The sequence below is a fragment of the Triticum aestivum genome, chromosome 7B (genome assembly GCF_018294505.1).
Source record: "Triticum aestivum cultivar Chinese Spring chromosome 7B, IWGSC CS RefSeq v2.1, whole genome shotgun sequence".
Classification (NCBI taxonomy): Eukaryota; Viridiplantae; Streptophyta; class Magnoliopsida; order Poales; family Poaceae; genus Triticum; species Triticum aestivum.
This window is the reverse complement of record NC_057813.1, coordinates 55,304,690-55,327,013: the sequence shown is the minus strand read 5'-3', so window position 1 is coordinate 55,327,013 and position 22,324 is coordinate 55,304,690. Positions and strand designations below refer to the sequence as shown.

General features: G+C 41.5%; 1 protein-coding gene and 1 long non-coding RNA gene across 13 annotated transcripts; one reads left to right on the top strand and one right to left on the bottom strand.

The window, feature by feature from the left end:
- Window positions 1-7,682: 7,682 nt before the first annotated feature.
- Window positions 7,683-15,208, top strand: LOC123155648 (replication termination factor 2). Of its 12 annotated transcripts, none has more exons than XR_006477558.1 (6): window positions 7,683-8,879; window positions 10,167-10,300; window positions 12,209-12,406; window positions 13,082-13,214; window positions 13,309-13,372; window positions 14,192-15,196. XR_006477558.1 is itself a non-coding variant. In XM_044573790.1 (2 exons), exon 1 carries the CDS (start codon window positions 7,816-7,818, stop codon window positions 8,845-8,847), a length of 1,032 nt encoding a protein of 343 aa, XP_044429725.1. In that variant the 5' UTR covers window positions 7,683-7,815; the 3' UTR covers window positions 8,848-8,879; window positions 10,167-11,183. The 12 variants fall into 12 exon arrangements, 2 of the variants coding, with proteins under 2 accessions (XP_044429725.1, XP_044429726.1); XR_006477560.1 differs by having other exon boundaries at window positions 12,209-12,418; XR_006477557.1 differs by having other exon boundaries at window positions 14,426-15,190.
- A 2,421-nt stretch (window positions 15,209-17,629) lies between these two features.
- On the bottom strand, window positions 17,630-18,819 carry LOC123160645 (uncharacterized). The gene is made up of 2 exons (XR_006480280.1): window positions 18,448-18,819; window positions 17,630-18,261 (listed from the first exon to the last, which is right to left on the bottom strand). It is a non-coding gene; the product is annotated as an uncharacterized lncRNA (long non-coding RNA).
- Between the last annotated feature and the right edge of the window lie 3,505 nt (window positions 18,820-22,324).

The following is a 22,324-nucleotide window of genomic DNA, read 5'->3' as shown; positions in this document are numbered from 1 at the left end:
TGCTGATGTGGCCGTTGACCCGACCCCACCTGTCTGTGACTCTAGCTAGCGCTGTGTCACTGACCTACGGGTCCCACTGGTTAGTTTGACCTGGACTGCACACATTGACTCGCTTACGTATGCTGACGTAGTGCTGACGCGGTAATGCATTTTCTGTAATTAGTTTAATTCTAAATATCCAGGGAATTCCAGAAAATGCCCTAAACTTCTAAAAATCATATAAATTCAACCGTAACTCCAAAATGAAATAATTTATATATGAAAAATTATCAGAAAAATCCAATCTATCCATCTGTATCATTTTCATGCATGTTAGAACAACTTATGACTACTGTTTAGGACAATTCAATTAAATGACATTTGAATTTCATATATGGAGTTTGGTTTTGAACTTAGGGTTCAAACCAACTTCATTTAACTTTGTTGCTAGCTGCATTAGCTCAAAACACCAGCATGTTGCCATGTCATGATCATGCATCATAATGTGCATTGCACTGATTGTGTTCCCTCTCTGTTGCCGGTAATTGTTCCCTCTCAGTAGACGTGGTTCCGACGATGAGATCGATGACACCGATGAAGAGCTGTATTATCTTCAGAAGTGCTAGGCAAGCAAAACCCCCCTTGTTCATTCTGATAAAATCCCACTCTCTCGCTCCTGCTCTCTTTTACTGCATTAGGACAACAACGACATATTTGTTACTTGCTGCGGTAGCTGAACCCCTTATCCTCTGCATGACCTGTCATTGCCACAGTAAATAGATGAAACCCACTAGCATGAGTAGGAGTTGTTTGAGCCCTAATGTGCCTACTCATTCATGTTTGTTTGTCATGCCTGCTACTGCTTAGAGTTAAGTCAGGTCTGATTCATCGGGGATGAATTGGAGGTGTGTAAACATGTCCTACTATGTGTGAACTAAGTGTGTGAACACGATTTGGTAAAGGTAGCGGTGAGAGGCCGTGTAGGAGTACATGGTGGGTTGTCTCATTGCAGCCGTCCTCAGGAACCGAGTTCTGTGTTTGTGATCCATGATCAGTTACTACCACACATTGGGCTCTGGGCGCTCCAAGCTCTCTCGACTTATTAATCAACTTGATCTCTGTCCAGGAGTTGCAACTAGTTTCTGGTGTTTGTAGGTAGTGTTAGTCGTCTACCAAGTGGCACCCGGTACAGGTGGGCTTGGGACAGACTAGGCACAGTGGCCCGGTGTACCAAGTAGCACCCGGATGGTGGGCTTGGGAACCCTGCACACATCGTTTGGGGCCGTGAGCGGCACCCCGGCCGGATCTCCTTGCGGATGGAACCCGAATAGGCGATAAACCTGGACGAGAGACTTGTGTGGTTAGTCAGGTCGTGGCCGACACCCTCGCTGGGCTTCCGCTTGAAGGTTGCCGAGTACATGTCGTGTAAACGGCGGTAAGTGGTGAGAGCGTGTGTGAAGAAGTACACCCCTGCAGGGTTAATATGATCTATTCGAATAGTCGTGTTCGCGGTAAAGGACTTCTGGGTTGCCTATACAGTTCATAGACAAGTGAAAGTGGATACTCTAAAATACGCAAGATAAGCGTGAGTGCTATGGATGGCGTTCTCGTAGGGAGACGGGAGCGGATCCATAGTGGTGTATTGATATGGTGAATATGTGGACTCGTGTGCGCCACCTCAAAAGAGTTACTTGCAGTCGTAGTTCAGGATAGCCACTGAGTCAAAGCTGGCTTGCTGCAGTTAAACCCCACCACCCCCTTTGTTGATAATGATGCATATGTAGTTAGTTCTGATGTAAGTCTTGCTGGGTGCATTTGTACTCACGTTTGCCTATTTTATGTTTTTGCAGAGAGACTTCAGTCTCGCTAGTAGTTCCGCTTGGACTTCGACGTTTAGCTTGTTACCTCAGCTACGATCTTGTGCCCTCGGCAGGATTTGATAGACAGTCAGGCTTCTCAGCCTTTTTCTTTTGTAGATGTCTGTACTCAAACATGTTAAGCTTCCGCTTGTGCTTGACTTGTTTGCTCTGAATGTTGGGTCATGAGACCCATGATTGTAATATCTCGCTCCTCGGAGCCTAATGAATAAAATACTTGAGTCGTAGAGTCATGTTGTGATGCCATGTTGTATTTGCACATATCAAGCATATTGTGTGTATGTTATTGAAATGCTTGGTATGTGTGGGATCTGACTATCTAGTTGTTTATCCTTAGTAGCCTCTCTTACCGGGAAACATCTCCTAGTGTTTCCACTAAGCCATGGTAGCTTGCTACTGCTCCGGAACACTTAGGCTGGCCGGCATGTGTCCTTCTTCGTTCATGTGTCTGTCCCCTCGGGGAAATGTTACGCGATGAATTCCGGAGTCCTGTTAGCCCGCTACAGCCCGGTTCACCGGAGTCCTGCTAGCCCAGTTGCTACAGCCCGGATTCACTCGCTGATGACCGACACGTTCGTTGTTGGGTCATGTATGCCTGTCCCTGTAAGTTAGTGCCACTTTGGGTTCACGACTAGCCATGTCAGCCCGGGTTCTTTGTCATATGGATGCTAGCGGCACTGTCATATACGTGAGCCAAAAGGCGCAAACGGTCCCGGGCCAGGTAAGGTGGCACCCGTGGGAATACCGTGCGTGAGGCCGCAAAGTGATATGATGTGTTACATGCTAGATCGGTGTGACTTAGGATCGGGGTCCTGACAGCTTTGGTATCAGAGCTTGACTGCCTGTAGGATTACCGAGCCAAACTGGTCGAAGTTGAGTCTAGAATTTTTTTAGTTATATAAGGGAATTGATTGTGGGATGGAACGTAAGGCTCTTTTTACTCCTTATACCTCATGCCCTCTGATCCGAGTCATCTTATCTTTCCTACGGGGTTAAGGAACTAGGCTTTCTCTTCTTTCTATCAGGATCACGTGTTACTAATCTATAGACTTATAAGATTGTTGGATTGAAGCCTTAGCTCAGTTTCTTCTACTCTCGTATGTTAACTGTTGATCTCGAAACCTTGATATTGTGCTTCTGAGTGGTTATGCCACCATTTTTGTAGCATGTCTCAAATATTTTTGAGCATTTATAGCCGTTATGCTGTCCGAGTCATCCCAGGTTTCTAAACAATCTGATGCACTTGCAAATCCTTTCCCTCTGGTTTTGATGTTCCTTTGGGCCAAGTTAATCACACTAATAGCTGAGTTGAGGTATTCTATTACCTCGACATATATGTTGGAGTTATTATTATGACCCTAGGTGTCTTAGGGGATCATCTAGTATTCTAGCCATGTTTTGTGTTCCCAGTGTGATGATTCTGGCCATCATTCTTGAAAGCATCCTGTGATGCTACCTAGTAGTAGATATTCTACTACTGGGTTTCTGAACCCGAGATTCACCCTACTTATTTCATGTTGATAGTGTTTGCTAGTTCCTTTAGGTTATTAGTAACCTTTGCATTAGTCCTCGAGGTCCGTGGTATTTCCTTCTTCCAAATACTATGAACCACTTATGGCAAAAGTTTGTTGGATCAAAAGATCACAACAGGAGTGCTCTCGATGAGTTCTTCGTTTTATATTGTGACTCTGCCAGTTCTACCTTCTTCGCATGGGTTATCCGGAAGAAACCTGTTGAACTTGGTTCGACATGCTAATCCATGCATCCACAACTCGGGAAACCATATGTTCCTTTGAGTTGTCCCTCTTTAGTTGTTTTTTGGCCCTCGTCTATCAATTGATAGTCAGGAGTGATTATGCATTCGTGTTATCGATGTCTATTACTCTTGTGGTCCGTCAAGCCATTCTATTCCGGAATGACTAGGAGAAACAAACTCCAGAACCAATCCACATCCAGGATTGGGTCAAAGCAGTTGTAATCCGCAAATCAAAATGCCAATCCAGCTTTTGGTCTGTTCTACCTTGAAGTATTGCCATTTTTATATCAAGAATGTCATGAGAATTGCACCACCTCTTATGAATTCTTGATACAGTGATACTTCTCGCACTCATTATTCGTTTCTCAGTCTCCGTGTTCTTGTAACCAGAATGCCGACAAGTGAATCGTGGCGTGTGAAATCAATACTCCTAGCAACCTTGTTGCTTGGTAGTTAAAGGACAATAATTTCATTCTTAGCGTGTTGGTTCTTGAATCATCATTCTAAGATAGATTGTGCTACCTAGTCCTTATTTTCGGTGCACCTTTCGATCAATGAGTTAGGGCTATGCCAATCCCTTGCTTATTTGATCATCTCGTCTTGCCCTGAAAAGCAAGATTGTTCTCGAACTAAATAGCATATCAGTGGTTTGTGATTTCCCGTATATCTTCTCGGAAGTATTACCAGGTTGTCACCTGACCGCTATGTTGAGTTCGTGATCAAGTTGGTTTATTCCTGTAAACCACCCTTTCTCCAAGAATCTGTGTTGGATACCCGTGAGCTAGTTGGTTAAGCTAAACGACAACTTGAAGAGTTGGAAGATAAAAGCTTACCTAACTTAGTTCGTTTCAAAGGGATATCCTGGTGTTGGTGTGTTAGTTGAAGAAAGATGATATCTTCATCGATTGGTCCTTGTGATCAGTTATTGGACCTATTGTCTTATAAAAACTTTGATTTGAGTATGGGCTATCGTCAAATCAAATTAGAACCAACAATGTTCGTAATGTTGTCTTACTCGTGGCTGTCCCTCGAGCATACACCATTATATCTTTTGATCTGACCAATACTATCACCTTGTTCACATAATGGCGGAATTCCAGTGATATGGAAATTCTGATGAGTTGTTGTTGAGCCCATCAACAGCATTTTGTCTCCTCCATGATTCATGTTGAACATTGAGCTAGTGTTGGAAACTTTATAGGCAATATCTTCATGTCTCGTGCACGAAGCATATGTTCGGATGAAAGAAGTGACTCCCTTTAATTCATGTACATTTGATGCAAGTAGTCGCTGTGAATTCGAGAAAGTAAATGTTGCCTCCTCTGGAACCATCTCAAGTCAGTCATGCATGTGCGAAGTATGCTATGGTTTGATAGGCTCGCTACCTCCATTCCATATGTGTCCCTAGCACACCAAGCCACTGATTGATTTGTTCAGGAAAAAGAGTTAAGTGCTAATCCATGGTAATACACAAGACTTCGATATCCCCGATGATGGTTCCCTACCAGGACTCGGTAGTGTTTTATTGTAAGACTACCATGTGATCATGTTTGTCTGGGATAGCGTGTTCACATGTGTGTAGCAGAACCAGCTCATGTTTTGGAGCTTGCTATCGTAGTCCATTTCCCGAGAATCTCGCAACGTCATTTCGTCGATTTGTGTTGCAAACTTTCATTTTTCTTCCTAGACTCGATGAGTCTGGAATATCCTAACACCAACCAGATCTGAATCTCAGGCAGAGATGATGGTTGGAACATTTCCCAAGAACTATAATATTGGTCCCTCGATAACCGGTAAAGTGGATGTCGTGGCCAACACACCCAACCGGAAGACCTATTATTGTAGTATCTTGATTGAGGAAGTTGGCCACCTCCCCATAAGGATTTCGTAGGATTTACTCCCTAGTCGTTCCTTATGGATTTTTGTGTTCCCGAAGTCCGACCTTTACTTGATGTTCTAGATATCAAACCATTTCAATGAATGGGATGCGCTAGCACATCAAGGAGAACATTAGAAGCGGAGTGCTAAATGTCTCTCGGTCGATCATCCAGATTCTGTTTCCTTGGCCTCGCTAAGGTGAAATCTGAGGAGGTGTTATCTTCGTTTGCATCTGCATCGTCCATCACTATTCATCATGGTGGTATGTTGTGTTGCCAGGATCCTTGACACGGATATTGGTAATACCTTGATGAATATGGAAGTGCTCAAGTTCTTGAGAGCACGCACAAGCGCTAGGTGTTATCATGGGCACTAACTGGGATTGCTCTCAGTTTCCTCGGTTATGCTATAACTTTTCAAACAAGTGGACTCACTATCTACTGTTGAGCTTCTCCCCAGTTACTAAAATCATCCGTTGTGTTGTTTTCAACAAGGTAATCCACATCATCCATACTAGTCCGAGTATGCCATTCCTTCGAACTCCGCCAAACGATTGCTGTGATTTGCCTTAGGCTGATATAGAGAGTCTCAGTGATCTCTATATCAAAGGTAATTATTTTTGCCACTTAAGGAAATGATTCCATGAGTCACCTCCTCCAAAATGTCTCGTTATGGTATCATGGCAATTCAACTCCTCGCTACGTTGACAACCATTCACCACCCTCTTAAGTGTGGAATTGTTGTCTACCTAGTGAACCCCCGTCATCTGTTCTTCCATCCCTCCCGAAGTGTGTTTGAACATCTCAGCTCAAGATGTGTTCTATGCCTCATTCCATGAATTGATCGTAAGTTGCTCGATCTTCGAGAAGATCGATTCCTGTATAGTTTCTTTTTGTCGTCATCGTGTTGGATGAAGTTTTCGAAAGGAAAGACGTCAAGATCAATTTGAAGCAATGAATCAACATCTTCGAGAAGAGCAAATGGATCATGAAGATTATGATAGTTTTGTGACCCCCCTTCCCTCTTACCTCACGTCTTGAATCTCGGGGCGAGATTCTTGTTTAGTGGGGGTGAGTATTGCCAAGATAGAAAGGTTATCTTTCAACTATGTTGTATGGTTCTGATACTAATAAAAGCTGATGCTATAGCAGGAGACCTCCTATTTGGTGGATATGGAGTTGGGTGATGCACAATCGTGCAATCCCCGCTCCTCAACGCACGCTTTTTGGCCGGCTCACGAGCAGGGTGGGGTGCCCCCGCTTTCCTTTTTGGTTTTCTTTTTTGGCTTTTAAAACATTGTTCGGGATTTAAAAAAGTTTTGAACCTTTTATTTTTTCCAAATTTAAAAAATAATCAAATAGATAAAATGTTCACAGTATCAGAAAAATATTCATGAATTTGAAAATTATTACCGAATGTTCATGAATTAAAAACTGACAATGAATTCACTAAATGTTCATGAAATCATAAAAATGTTCGTGAATTGAAAAAAAGTTTATAGATTTCAAAAAAATTAGGAGAATTCAAAAACTTGTTCACCAATTCAAAAAAGTTCCACTAATTTTATAAAATGTTCATGATTTCAAACACGTTCATGAATTTCACAAAAAATTGCAAGTTTGATATTTTTCATGAATTTCCAAAATATTCATGAATTCGAATATGGTCCAAGAATTTAAAAAGTTTGAAAATTATTCATGAATTTATGTTCACAACTTAAATAATCTTGATGAAGTTAAAAAATGTTCACGAGTTTGAGAATTGTGCACTAATTTGGAAATATTCGAATATTTAAAATAATAATCAGGACTTAGTATTATTCTCAATTTTCGTAAATGTTTCGAATTTTTTAAAATATTGTGGATATAAAGAGGGAAAAGTTAAATAAGAAAGCAAGAGAGGACAAAGAAATCCAAAACGAAAAAAACCCAAAGAAAAAGATAAAAAACACAGAAACATACTAACGGGCCAGCCTAAGCTAATGGACTGGCCGATTCTCAAAAGAAAAAAGCTAATGGACTGGCCCAACCCAGACTGTGAACATCAACTAGTGAGAGTCAACTTAGCCGGCCCGAGTCGAGCTCAGTCCAAAACTCCGAACCCAAGGCCCCAGACAAACCGAGCCCACTCCGCGTGCCGAACGGACCTCACCGTCGGTACAGACGTCAGAGTTGACGTCTCTCGATCCCCCTCCGCGTCCAGCTTTCCCATAGGAGCCAGCCGCACCGCACCGAACCATCCCGATCCCATCGCCTCAGTTAGCCACCCCCGCTCCCAAATCCGGCGCACCATCGTTGAAACCCTAGCCCTAGCTCCGCACCAGCCATGGCGCCCGCCACCGGCGCGACCCGGGCCGTGGTCCTCCGCCTCGACGACCTGTCCCTCCCGCCGCGGTACCTCACCGTGGCGTCCCACCTCCCCGTCTCCGATCTCATCGGCTTCCTCCCCCTCCCCTCCTCCTCCTTCTACCTCACCACCGACGGCCGCCCGCTCGCGCCCTCCGCGCCCGTCGCCTCCCTCGCGCCGTCCGGTTCCGTCCAGCTCCGCCTCCGCGCGCTCCGCGGCGGGGGCGGCGATGGCGGGTCCACCTGCGCCGAGTCCCGCGACTGCTACCTCTCCATGTACCTCGCGAAGAAGCCCGACAAGGCCGATCCCAACGAGGCCCGCCTCTCCCGCTTCACCTGCTGCGCGCTCTCGGGGGAGCCTCTCGCCGCGCCCGCTGTCGTGGATCGCCTGGGCAACCTGTTCAACAAGGAGGCCCTCGTCGAGGCGCTCATCCACAAGCGCCTGCCCAAGGCGCTCTCGCACATCCGCGGGCTCAAGGACATGATCCCCATCCACCTGCACCCCAAGCCCAACGCGGCGGACCAGGAGGTCCGTTTCCAGTGCCCGGTCACCGGGTTCGAGTTCAACGGCAAGTCCCAGTTCCTCGTGCTCCGTGGATGCGGGCACGTGCTGAGCGTGAAGGCTCTCAAGGAGGTGAAGTCGTCCTCGTGTTTGGTCTGCCATAAGGAGTTTGATGAGATGGACAAGATGCCCATCAATGGGACCGAGGAGGAGGTGGAAGTGTTGAGGCAGAGGATGGAGGAGGAGAGAGGGAAGCTGAAGGAGAAGAAGGATAAGAAGCTGGCGAATGGGCTCAGTGGGAGTAAGCATGCTGCTGCTGCGGTTGCAGACACTGAGAAGTTGGAGAATGGGAAGAAAGGGGAGGCTGCCCCAGCAAAGCGGTTTAAGGCTGCAGATCATGCACCGGCTCATGCAAACAAGAAAGTGTATGCGTCAATTTTCACTTCTTCCAATAAGTCTGATTTCAGGGAGACATACTCATGCCGGTCACTCCCCCTGGGAAGGAATTAAATCGACGTTGGGGAGATTACAATGGCGTGGAGGTGAACCTCTTGTACTGATTCAGCGATTAGCTTCATACCATGGCTCGTCCATAAGTTCTGGTATTATTGTTTTAGCTGTTGGTGTTATCTATGCTTGACTGCTGTGTGGAGCTTTCTAGTTTTCACTCGCAGAGAAGCAATATGTTTTTATAAATGATTTGTGAAATATGTAATGGCTGTAACACATATCATTGAGTCCAGTCTTCTCTAGCAATTTGTCTGAGTAATGCTGTAGTTTTCATTCAGAGAGAAGAATATGTTTTTATAAATGCTTTGTGAAATATGTAATGGTTGAAACAGTTGGTGCTTATCATTGGGCCAGTCTTCTCTAGCAGTTTGTCTGAGTAATGCTGTAATTCATTCACTTTGTTTCAAATTACTTCACATCTTAGGTCTCATCAGGACAAGCCTTTGACCAACAATTACTCTATTAGTATGTACTTAATGTGACATAAAGTCGATGCTATTATATTCATATTTCAAAGTACTTCTTTAATTGCTGTTCAAAGGCTTATCCTAACAAGACCGCATATACGAGGTAATTTGAAGCGGAGGGGGTACTAATTTATGTGCATGCCTAAGGGGACTCCCAAGTTAAATCAAAGGGTTCCTAGTGTTCATTGCTGCAACTTCCACTGTATCTCGGCTGTGCAATCGTACATACAACTTGTTTGAATAATCTTGGCTATGCAATCCTACATAGAACCTGTTTGAATAACACTGTGATTTATACGCATGCGCAAGTTGACTTTCAAGATAAATCAAATGGTTTCTATGGTTTTCAATGTTGTAATCTCGACTGTGCCACTTTACTGAACAGATAAATTTGCATTGCGCTTGTTTCTATGTTTAGTTGTCCATGAAGCACGAAATGCGCACAAAGACAGTGCGCGGTAGAACATTTGGCGGCCACATTAATATTAGCATGACATTGGCAGTATGCTGTAGTTGCTCTTTGCATGCTTCTTTAGATATGCTGTCAAGCTAACCTTGGACATGGTGAAACCTTGCCTATTTTATTTCACACCTTCTCCTTTGGGCTTTTATTTCCATAACATGTTTACAATGTACACATGTTATATTTCTTGTTATACCTTTGGCATTTGGGCTAATACTATATGCGTTGTAATGTACATACATATGTAGCTTTTGCTGAATGTACATATTTGCTAATTGTGGATTTTATAAAAAGATCCAAAATAGCTATAATCATTCTACTTCTGCCCTGTATGCATGCTGCTGAATAAGATTCTGCAAAGATTCATAGGATGCCATAAACTAATCTTGGAATCAAGACTAGAGTTGATTTGGGCGCACAGGAATTTGACACCTCAGCTGTCTAATTCTGTTCAAATTTAGAAGGAATGGTGAAACAAGCTCCTATCAAGAAGACATCCAGATTTATTTCGCGTTAACATGCGGTACCTCCCTCAGACTATTTGGAGTTGGACACACATTAATTTGTTTTTCTTATTCCATACTTGTCTTGTGTCATGTTATTTTTAATATTGAAACGTCACTAGGAATGCTTCTGTGATAGCTGCTATATCTTTTTTGGAACCTTATTGTTAGATTAATGGCTTTTGTGAAGTGGCATAGAGAACAGAAATCAGTTTTTACTGGTTTAAATATATTCCAGTTGCTGGGGTACCGACTAAATGACTCGTCTCGACTAATCGGTTTAAATATATTCCAGTTGCTGGGGTACCAACTAAACGACTCGTCATGACTAGTCATTAGTCAACAGCTAGTCATATAATGTTGTTGAGTGTACTTGCTACAAATACTATACTACTGCACTGAAAGCATATTTTGCATAACCTATATTGTCCAGGAGTAGGACCGAGGAACACATTTGCATGTCAAATATCCGTAATTCAGAGCAAAACACATCAGATTTGGACAACTCATAACATGTTCCCATTCAGAGTCAAGGACTATAGGTGTCCAGTTGTGAGTGAAGTACTGACTAACTAGTCACATAATAGTCGTGACTAGTCCAGACCCTTAATAGTTGACTAAGATTAATCCCAAGAATGAAAGTTTGATTCAGTCTTGAGATGGCAAAATGGGTCTGACATAAGAGAAGAAGAATATTAGAGCACAACTCTTAGCTTCAGATCTTGCTGTAGATTGCTACCATGCGTAGTCTCTCAGCCACCTAGTCCTATGGTTTGCGTTTTGTACAACAGTTGACAAGTGTATAATACAGTTAAGGTAGTAACTCCATGTACTCAGCTGCTTGTTTCGGTATGCTATTACTCATTCTGTTGGTGGATATAGTGATTAGTGAAAGCATGTGGTTAATCATGTCCGAAATTTATTTTTTGAAGATATGTCATCATTGTCACTTCTACTTGGAAGGTTTGGTAGTTTACGATGCCAATAATCCTTTTGTCACAGCATCTCCTCCTTGGAAGGATTTCACTGATGGTACAGTACCAATAAGTGGGTAAGTGGGTTCTCATCATGCTGCAGTGAACTTCTACCCGCGACATAATCGGATAACTGGGTGGGAAACACAGACATGGTTATCCCTGCAGTGATGCCGGTTTCATGGATTTACTTGGAAAATTATGTTTTTGATGATTTTACCCTCGACACATCCATTTAATTATTTTTATACTTTATTTAACGGTTTCAGTTGTTAATTATATATTCTTATTTCTAGTTTGCTTGTCTTTGTGGCAGCTTCTGTATCCCTTTCTTCTTAGTCATGCTCTTCCACTGCATCATCTGATTTGTTAGGATGCAGTCTGGTTACGAATGACTCAAATGTTGATGTCTAATATTGTCACCCATTTCATCCACCTAACATTTTTACCTTTTTAGATGGTTTACATCAGTGCTTTGCATTGAATTCATTTGCATCAAGAAATACCGTAGAACCATATCTTATCAATGAATAAACATGCCATTCTGCAATTACGATAAATTTGGATACCTCAACACTTGGTGCAAGTCAATCCAATCTTCTGATCAAATTATCACCATAATTGTTTTTTCCTTTTATAATAGTCATTCGATTTTAAGTGGTCATGGTCATCTGAGTGTGGCGAAGGGGAGCCTTGGCGCAGTGGTAAAGCTGCTGCCTTGTGACCATGAGGTCATGGGTTCAAGTCCTGGAAACAGCCTCTTACAGAAATGTAGGGAAAGGCTGCGTACTATAGACCCAAAGTGGTCGGACCCTTCCCTGGACCCTGCGCAAGCGGGAGCTACATGCACCAGGTTGCCCTTTATGGTCATCTGAGTGTGGCACTTGTTGTCTTCATCCTGTATATCCATGGATTTTCAGTTGGCAAAGGTTGATTGATGTTTGATATGAACAGAATAAACTCTACAGGTCAAAGGGAAAATGGAATGGGCTTCCATATGATGGATGTACATGGGGGAAATAAGTCTCATATCTTGGTGTTCCAATCTCAGATTGAATTCTTCAACAAGATTTAGTCCAGGAGCAAGTCTACTGAGAAGAGCAAGGGTGTCGATCATGAATTTTTGTTTTAGTTGACTGTAGGTTTCATGTGGTATGTCTCCAGGTTCGTTCTTTGAATTTGCTTTTTTGTTAACTTCTGACGCTATATATTTTATATCAGTAAAAGTGTCATCCTTGGTGACAAGATGCGACTATATTAGAGCTATTATTAGTATACGCTAGATTGGATCAAATGTAGACATAAAAATGCAACAAAACTGCAAGTCCACATCTGATTCAACACACTTCCACTGTGTAGTGTTTGAGTGGATCCTGCTGCCTCCTCTCGAACCATAATAGAGCAGTATTATTGTTTTATCATTGAATTGTTTATTTATCTTGAAAGTTGAAAGCGGGTTAATTCTTCCTTTTTTAGGCGGTTGACATCCATTATGTGGCATAGGTGATAGGTGTTCATTGCGTATACAACTTAATCCCACACCACTTTTAGCAATGGCTCGTAATGTGGCATCTCTTCCACTACCAGGGCCCTTTACCATAACTTCTGCTTGTTGCAAACCTACTGTGCGAATAGCATATACTGCTGTTCTTTGATCAGCATAGGGTGATGCTTGGTAATTACCCCTCTCTCAGCCTTGCAAAGTTTGGGAGTGTGAATTTTCAACTTGGACACCTCATAGAATGTTGGTTCGAATATTCGAAATTGATCATGTATATATCCCTAGCAGATCTAAGCTGTCACTACTTCTCTTCTTTTGGTTGTCAGGAAATGTATTTTTGATCTCAGCTTCTAATGATGAAAAGAAGCAGTCAAGAATAAAATTTGATGTCCTTTGGCACCTTATGAGATGATAAACATCAACACTGATGTTCTCATAACTACAAAATAGGAATGCATGGTACTTATGTAACCACATCTGTTTCCGTCTTCACTTTTGGGAGGATATTTCTTACACTCTTTATATTGACTTGTCCCCAATCGTAATGTTGCAGCATCAATGGAATGAAGGGCGTTGGTTGAAAACCAAAGATTCTACATTGTTCGGTCTATTTAAAGGTAATTGTACTAAACGTCCAGTTCTTACCGCTCTTTACTCTTTATAATACCATCAGTGTGGCACCCCTCCTTTTTAACATTCTTTTAGTTAGTAGCAGCATTATTGAAGTGTTTCTACCATTTTGCTGGAGGTTTTAGCGGTGTTCACGATATTAGGCTGTAATTGTTGCCGGCCTGAGCTTGGCAAACTTTCCTTGCTTAGTCTTAATATTGAAACTTGCTCGGAGGATCCAACCAAGGCCACATTTTTTATAAAGAAGCAAGATTCTATTCTATCAACAGGCTTTGATGTGTCATCAGCAGCTCTATTACAAGTCTCTAGCGTCGGCTTACCCCAGTTTAGGTTACTGCTCTTTATTCTTTAGTTAAAACCATCATTGTGGCACCCCTGCTTTTAACATTTGTTTAGTTAGTAGCTGTATTTTAAAAGTGTTTCTACCATTTTGCTGGAGGTTTTAGTGGTGTTCTTGATATTAGGCTGTAATTATTGCCAGTCTGAGCAACGTAAAATTTCCTTACTTAGTCTCGAATATGGAAACTTGCTCGGAGGATCCAACCGAGGCCACATTTTCTATAAAAAAGTGCAAGATTCTGTTCAGCTCTATTAGTAGTCTCTAGCGTTGGCTTACCCTAGTTCAGATTACTGCTTTTTATTCTTTAGTTAAAACCATCAGTGTGACACCCCTTCTTACTAACCTTTTTAGTTAGGTAGCAGTATTTTTAAAGTGTTTTTACCATTTTGCTGGAGGTTTTAGCAGTGTTTTCGATATTAGGCTGTAATTGTTGCCAGTCTGAGCTTGGTAAATTTTCCATGCATAGTCTCGACTATGGAAACTTGCTCAGAGGATGCAACCAAGGCCAAATATTCAGACTTCACTTTATGGCTAATATCAATATGGAAGACACAACACTATCCTGGCATGATGCTTGGTCTTTCTTGGGTGCTGCAACCCCTCTCAAGGACAGATTCAAAGGATTTTTTCTTATGTGATTGATGACAAAATTTCTGTCCTTGATTTCCTGCATGAGCATGATTATACCAACTTTTTTCAGTTACCACTCTCTGTGGAGGCCATGGAAGAATGCAGACTCCTTGAGGGAACCCAGAACTTGCCCATAAATAATACTGCAAATAATAATTGGTTATGGTCACCTGGTAAAGGTAATTACTCTGCAAAGAGTTTTTACACAACAATGCATGCCCACATGCCAGTTGATGAGCCATGTAAATGGATATGGGAAAGCAGGAGTATCATGAAGATTAAGGTCTTTGCATGGCTGATGCTTAATGACAGATTAAATACCAGAGATATGCTGGTTAGAAGGCACTGGAGGCAACAGAATGATGAGAATAACTGCCCTTTATGCCCCACTCAAACCCTGGAGGACATATATCACCTATTTTTAAGTGTACCTTCAGTGCAAAGGTATGGAATTATTTTCAGATCCAGTGGACTGCTGGTCTAAACCCAAGAGAGTGCATCCTTCATGCCAAAAGAAGCTTTGGATACCCTTTTTTCCATGAGGTTGCTTTTCTGGCTGCCTGGAACATTTGGCTTATTCGGAATGGAAGGATCTTCAGTCATGAGAGGCCTTCTTTTAGGGGATGGAAGGAAAGGTTCATACATGATGTGACAAGACCAGCTTTGTTAAACTGGATTAACTCTCTCCCATAGGAGTTTGTTTATAGCTTTTCTGTAATTATCTAACATGTAAATAGGTAAATCTAGTTTTTTCTCTTAGCTTGGCTTAGTCTTTTTTTTTGGTTTGTAAGACTCCTCAGTTCTTTAATAAAGGTGTTGCCTCACAGTAGTCAGTCGAAAATAAATAAATATCAATTAATATTTTTTGGGCTGGAAAAAATATCGATTTCTTTTGCAGTGCAAGGAAAAATACCCCAATACATGGTATAATTAACCAAGACATTGGTTTTTTCAGAACCAGCGGCCCTTTAGCGAGCTTTGTTTCCACAGAATATGTTCTTTATTCTTCAGTTAAAACCATCAGTCTAGCACCCCTCTTCTCTAACATTCGTTTAGTTAGTAGCAATAATTTGAAGTGTTTTTACCATTTTGCTGGAGGTTTTAGCGGTGTTCATGATATTAGGCTGTAATTGTTGTTGGTTTAAGCTTGATAAAATTTCCTTAGTCCCGAATATGGAAACTTGCTTGGAATATCCAACCAAGGCCACATTTTTGATAAAGAAGATGCAAGATTCTATTCTATTAGCGGGCTTTGATGTGATATCAGCAGCTCTATTACAAGTCTCTAGCATCGGCTTACCCCAGTTCAGGTTACTGCTCTTTATTCTTTAGTTAAAACCATCATTGTGGCGCCCCTACTTTTAACATTTGTTTATTTAGTAGCAGCATTTTAAAAGTGTTTCTACCATTTTGCTGAGGTTTTAGTGGTGTTCCCGATATTAGGCTGTAATTGTTGTAAAATGTTCTTACTTAGTCTTGAATTTGGAAACTTGCTCGGAGGATCCAACCAAAGCCACATTTTTTATAAAAAATGCAAGATTATGTTCTATCAACAGGCTTTGATGTGTCATCAGCAACTCTATCAGTAGTATAGCGTCGGCTTACCCTAGTTTAGTTACTTTTTTATTCTTTAGTTAAAACCATCAGTGTCTCACCCCTTCTTACTAACATTCATTTAGTTAGTAGCAGTATTTTTACCATTTTGCTGGAGGTTTTAGCAATGTTCTTGGTATTAGGCTGTAATTGTTTCCAGTCTGAGCTTGATAAATTTTCCTTGCATAGTCTCACTATGGAACATGCTTGGAGGTTGTAACCAAGGCCAAAATTTCGATAAAGAAGATGCAAGATTCTATTCCATCAACGTGCTTTGATTAGTCATCAGCACCTCTATTACAAGTCTCTAGCGTTGGCTTACCCCAGCAAGTTATCGCTCTTCATTCTTTAGTTAAAATCATCAGTGTGGCACTCCTCTTTTGTAACAGTAGTTTAGTTAGTGTATTAGTTTAGTTAGTGTATTTACTATTTTGCTGGAGCTTTTAGCAGTCTTCTCAATATTAGGCTGTAATTGTTGCTAGTCTGAGCATGGTAAATTTTTCTTGCTTAGTCTTGAACGTGGAAACTTGCTCGGAAGATCCAACCAAGACCATATTTTCTATAAAGAAGATGCAAGGTTCTATTCTATCAATAGGCTTTGATGTGTCATTAGCAACTCTATTACAGGTCTCTAGGGTCGTCTTACCCCAGTTCAGGTTACTATTCATGGATATCTGGTATGGAAGGGTGAATACCAATTAATATTTTTCGGGCAGGAAAAAATATTGATTTTTTTGCAGTGCAAGGAAAAATACCCTAATACGTGGTATAATTAACCAAGATATTAGTTTTTCCGGAACCAGCGGCCCTTTGAAACCCCAATTTCATAGAAAATACCCCTAATGTGTAAACGTGTATACCTCCAGGGAATCTATAAAAGGGCACCTACCTAAGAAAGAAATATTCATCAATAGCTAAGAACTTTGTTTCCGTATAATACGTTCTTTATAAACCATCAGTGTGGCACCCCTTTTTTCTAACATTCGTTTAGTTAGTAGCAATATTTTGAAATGTTTTTACCATTTTGCTGGAGGTTTTAGCGGTGTTCTTGAGGTTTAGTCAGTAGCAATATTTTTGAAGTGTTTTTACCATTTTGCTGGAGGTTTTAGGGGTGTTCTTGATATTAGGCTGTAATTGTTGTAGGTCTAAGCTTGGTAAAATTTCCTTAGTCCCGAATATGGAAACTTGCTCGGAAGATCCAACCAAGGCCACATTTTTGATATAGAAGATGCAGGATTCTGTTCTATCAACAGACTTTGATGTGTCATGAGCAGCTCTATTAGAAGTCTAGCGTTGGCCTGGGCATTCGGTCTTTTCGGTTTGTTCGGTCCGGTCTTTTCGGTCTTTAAAAAATTCGGTCTTCCATAATTGATGATCGAAATAATTTCGGTCTTTTTGGTTTTTCACTATTCGGTCTTCGGTCTTTACTATTCGGTCTTCGGTCCCGACCAAATAGACCAAATTAATTGCTAGAACTCACATTTATATTACTTCCAGTAATAGTCGTATGCAAACTACATAGAGTACAGAGGTACATGTGTCATGTGTGTACAAAGGTGTGTGTGTACAGAGACAACAAATGTTTGTATAGAGGCGCATGTGTAAATAAGAAAAATTCAAACAAGTAACACTTGTATGCAATCTGCATGGAAAACAGTACAACACATGAAAATCTTAAAAAAGAAAATCAGAAGTATATATAATCACCACTTCACCAGCAACAAGATTCACATGAAGATCTTAAAATAGAAAATCAGCACTATATATACTGCTGACAGCACCCCTACTACCAACTGAAACAGCAGCCGCCCTGGACTGCTACCAGACATCGAGACGGCCAGTATATTCCTCGCGGGTGCAGTACATTCTGTAGGTAGTTGATGATCAGTTGCTTTTCATACTCAAGTCTGCATGTGGCTTAGCAATGAGCACCTGAACTTTTGCTTCATTGCTTAGCTGAGATGGCTCAATCATGCAAAAGCATATACGGTCCACTAATGCTTATAATGTTGACGATATGGACATAGATTGATCATGTGCGTACATTATACTTGCATATCCACCTGAACATCAGTGTCGAGGGCAGCAGCAGCCAGCCATTACCGATGCTCCTCACTGCCAATGACTACAACTGCCCAGCCATCGTTCGGCGACATATTGCTGCTGGACTCTTCTAGGTTCTCAATCGCCGGCCACATCTCAGCAATCAAGGGCATAAGAATCTCAGACCTCCGCTATGCAATGACGCGGACGGGGCTTTGTGGAATGATGAAATCCTAAGACGGAGGAGCATGCCTTCTTGCTGAGTTTTACCTATGGGCAACACAAAATCTGGACATCACAGAACATGGATATCACAAAATCTGGACATCATAGAACATAACCATCACAAAATTTGTACACCAAGAACATGAACATCTGAACAAAATCTGGACAGTACAGAACATGAACATCACAAATGAGTCTGATGCACATAGAGAGATGAGGTAGCTTGCTCACCTTTAGATGCGAGGTGGAGCACTGAAAAGGACAGTAGGCGGCCAACCGGCGACCAGCATGGAAGAGGACAAGATGGTGAAGAACTCCAGCTTAGATGGTGGTCGGGGATGGATGGCCGCGTCACAGGCAATGGAGCGACGCATAGCGCGATGCACGGGGCACGACGGTTGACGGCTTGGATGCTGGTCGTGGTCGTCACCGGTCCTGAGGGCGGCTCGGGGCGTCGGGATTCATCGATCAGGGCGCGCGGCACCTTGGTGCGGCCGTCATCACGGTCTCACGGGGAGAGTGGCATCGGGCCACAGCGGCGGCCGGCGGCTAGGGTTTGTCGTGGGAGAGAATGGGGAACGGGAGATTGCTGTCCTGTGAATCGTGAGGAGAGCCGAGGGTGAGATCGTGTGATGACTTGGGCTGGCCGGATGGGCCTTTGGTAAACCCTTGTGTATGGGCTTTTACTAGTTCGGTCTTTACGGGCTATTCGGTCTTTGAGACAGCAGGACCAAACACACCGTAACAAATTCGGTCTTTAGTTTGTGCTGACCGTTTCTTATTCGGTCTTTTTTAGTTCGGTCTTTTCGGGTTCGGTCTCGGTCTTTTCGGGTTCGGTTTTCGGTCTTCGGTTTTTATGCCCGGGGTGAGGCTTACCCCAGTTCAGGTTACTGCTCTTTATTCTTGAGTTAAAACCATCAATGTGACACCCCTCCTTACTAACATTCATTTAGTTAGTAGCAGTATTTTGGAAGTGTTTCTACCATTTTGCTGGAGGTTTTAGTGGTGTTCTCGATATTAGGCTGTAATTGTTGCTAGTCTGAGCTTATAAAATTTTCTTGCATAGTCTTGACTATGGAAACTTGCTCTGAGGATGCAATCAAGGCCAAATTTTTGATAAAGAAGATGCAAGATTCTATTTCATCAACATGCTTTGATTTACCATCAGCATCTCTATTACAAGTCTCTAGCGTTGGCTTATGCCAATTCAGGTACTCCTCTTTATTCTTTAGTTAAAACCATCAGTGTGGCACTCCTCTTTTATAACATTAGTTTAGTTAGTAGTAGTATTTTTAAGTGTATTTACCATTTTGCTGGAGGTTTTAGCGGTGTTCTCAATATTAGGTTGTAATTGTTGCTAGTGTGAGCGTGGTAAATTTTTCTTGCTTAGTCTCGAATGTGGAAACTTGCTCGGACGGTCCAACCAAGACCACATTCTCTATAAAGAAGATGCAAGGTTCTATTCTATCAACAGGCTTTGATGTGTCATCATCAGCTCTATTACAAATCTCTAGGGTTGGCTTACCCCAGTTCAGGTTACTACTCATTGATATGTGATATGGAAAGGTGAAAATTAGTCTTGAAAGTATTAATGGTTCTTTGATCACCTTGATTCCTAAAGTGCTATCACCTGAGGGGCCCAATGATCAGACCAATTTCACGGTCTAATTCTTGTTTGAAGTTCGTAACAAGGATACTTGCAAACAGACTCCTGAAGGTAATACTGAGATGCATCCACAAAAATGAATTCAGGTTACTGCTCTTTATTCTTTAGTTAAAACCATTAGTGTGGCACCCTTTTTTCTAACATTCGTTTAGTTAGTAGTAATATTTTAAAAGTATTTTTACCATTTTGCTGGAGGTTTTAGCGGTTTTCTCGATATTAGGTTGTAATTGTTGCTAGTCTGGGCATGGTAAAATTTCCTTAGTCTTGAATATGGAAACTTGCTCGTAAGATCCAACCAAGGCCACATTTTCAAAAAAGAAGATGCTAGATTATATTCTATTAGAAGTCTCTGGTGTCGGCTTATCTTAGTTCAGGTTATTGCTCTTTATTCTTTAGTTAAAACCATCAGCGTGGCACCCCTCCTTATTAACACTCGTTTAGTTAGTAGAAGTATTTTTTAAGTGCATCTACCATTTTGCTGGAGGTTTTAGCAATGTTTTGAATGTTAGGTTGTAATTGTTGCCGGTCTGAGCTTGGTAAATTTTCCTTGCTTAGTCTCGAATGTGGAAACTTCCTTAGAGGATCCAACCAAGGCCACATTTTCTATAAATAAGATGCAAGGCTCTATTCTATCAACAGGCTTTGATGTGTCATCAGCAGCTCTATTAAGTTTCTAACATTGGCTTACCCCACTTCAGGTTACTACTCATTGATATCTGATATGGAAGAGTGAATATCAATTAATATTTTTGGGCATGAAAAAATATCGATTTCTTTTGCAGTGCAAGGAAAAACACCCCAATACATGTTATAATTAACCAAGACATTGTTTTTTCAGAACCAGCGACACCTTGAGCCCCAGTTTACATAGAAAACACCCCTAATGTGTACATGTGTATATCTCTGGGAAATCTATAAAAGGGCGCCTACCTAGGAAAGAAATATTCAACAATAGCTAAGAGCTTTGTTTCTGCAGAATACTTTGTTTATTCTTTAGTTAAAACCATGAGTGTGGCACCCCTGTTTTCCAACATTCGTTCATTTGGTAGCAGTATTTTTGAAGTGGTTTTACCATTTTGCTAGAGGTTTTAGCGATGTTCTCGATATTAGGCTGCAATTGTTGCCAGTCTTAGCTTGGTAAAATTTCCTTAGTCCCGAACATGGAATCTTGCTCGGATAATCCAACCAATGCCACATTTTCGATAAACATGATGCAGGCTCCTGTTCTATCAACAGACTGATGTGTCATCAGTAGCTCTATTAGAAGTCTAGCGCCGACTTACCCTATTTCAGGTTACTGCTCTTTATTCTTGAGTTAAAACCATTAGTGTGGTACCCCTCCTTACTAACATTCGCTTAGTTAGTAGCAGTATTTTAATGTGTTCTTAACATTTAGCTAGAGTTTTAGGAGTGTTCTCAATATTAGGCTGTAATTGTTGCCAGTTCGAGCTTGGTAAATCTTCCTTGCATAGTCTTGACTATGGAAACTTGATCGGATGATCTAACAAAGGCCACATTTTCGATAAAGAGGATGCAAGATTCTATTCTTTCAACAGGCTTTGATGTGTCATCAACATCTCTATTACGAGTCTCTAGGGTCAGCTTACCCCAGTTCAGGTTATTGCTTTTTATTCTTTAGTTGAAAAAACCAAGGGCCACATTTTCGATAAAGAAGATGCAGGTTCTATTCTATCAACAGGCTTTGATGTGTCATCACCAGCTCTATTACAAGTCTTTAGCATCGTCTTACCCCAATTCAGGTTACTACTCGATATCTGATATGGAAGGGTAAATTCCAATTAATATTTTCCAGGATGGACAAAATATCGATCTTTTTTTGTAGTGCAAGGAAAATTGCCCTAATACATGGTATAATAAACCAAGACTTCGTTTTTTTAAACACACGGCCCTCTGAGCCCCCAATTTACATCGAAAATATGTGTAATGTGTACATGTGTATACCTCCAGGGAATCTATAAAAGGGCACCTAGGTAGGAAAGAAATAATCATCAAAGCTAAGAGCTTTCTTTGTGCAGAATATATTCTTTATTCTTTAGTTAAAACCATTAGTGTGACACCCCTCTTTTCTAACATTCGTTTAGTTAGTAGCAGTATTTTAAAGTGTTTTTACCCTTTTGCTGGAGGTTTTAGCGGTTTTCTTGATATTAGGCTGTAATGGTTGCCAGTCTGAGCTTGGTAAAATTCCTTAGTCTCGAATATGGAAACTTGCTCATAAGATCCAACCAAGGTCACATTTTCGATAAAGAAGATGCTAGATTCTGTTCTATCAATAGGCTTTGATGTGTCATCAGTAGCTCTATTAGAAGTCTCTGGTGTCGGCTTATCCTAGTTCAGATTACTGCTCTTTATTCTTTATTTAAAACCATCAGCGTGGCACCCTCCCTTGCTAACACTCGTTTAGTTAGTAGTAGTATTTTGAAG

What these genes read in the sequence shown, in the direction of transcription:
- LOC123155648 (XM_044573790.1), top strand. Translation starts at nt 7,816, where the DNA reads ATGGCGCCCGCCACCGGCGCGACCCGGGCCGTGGTCCTCCGCCTCGAC.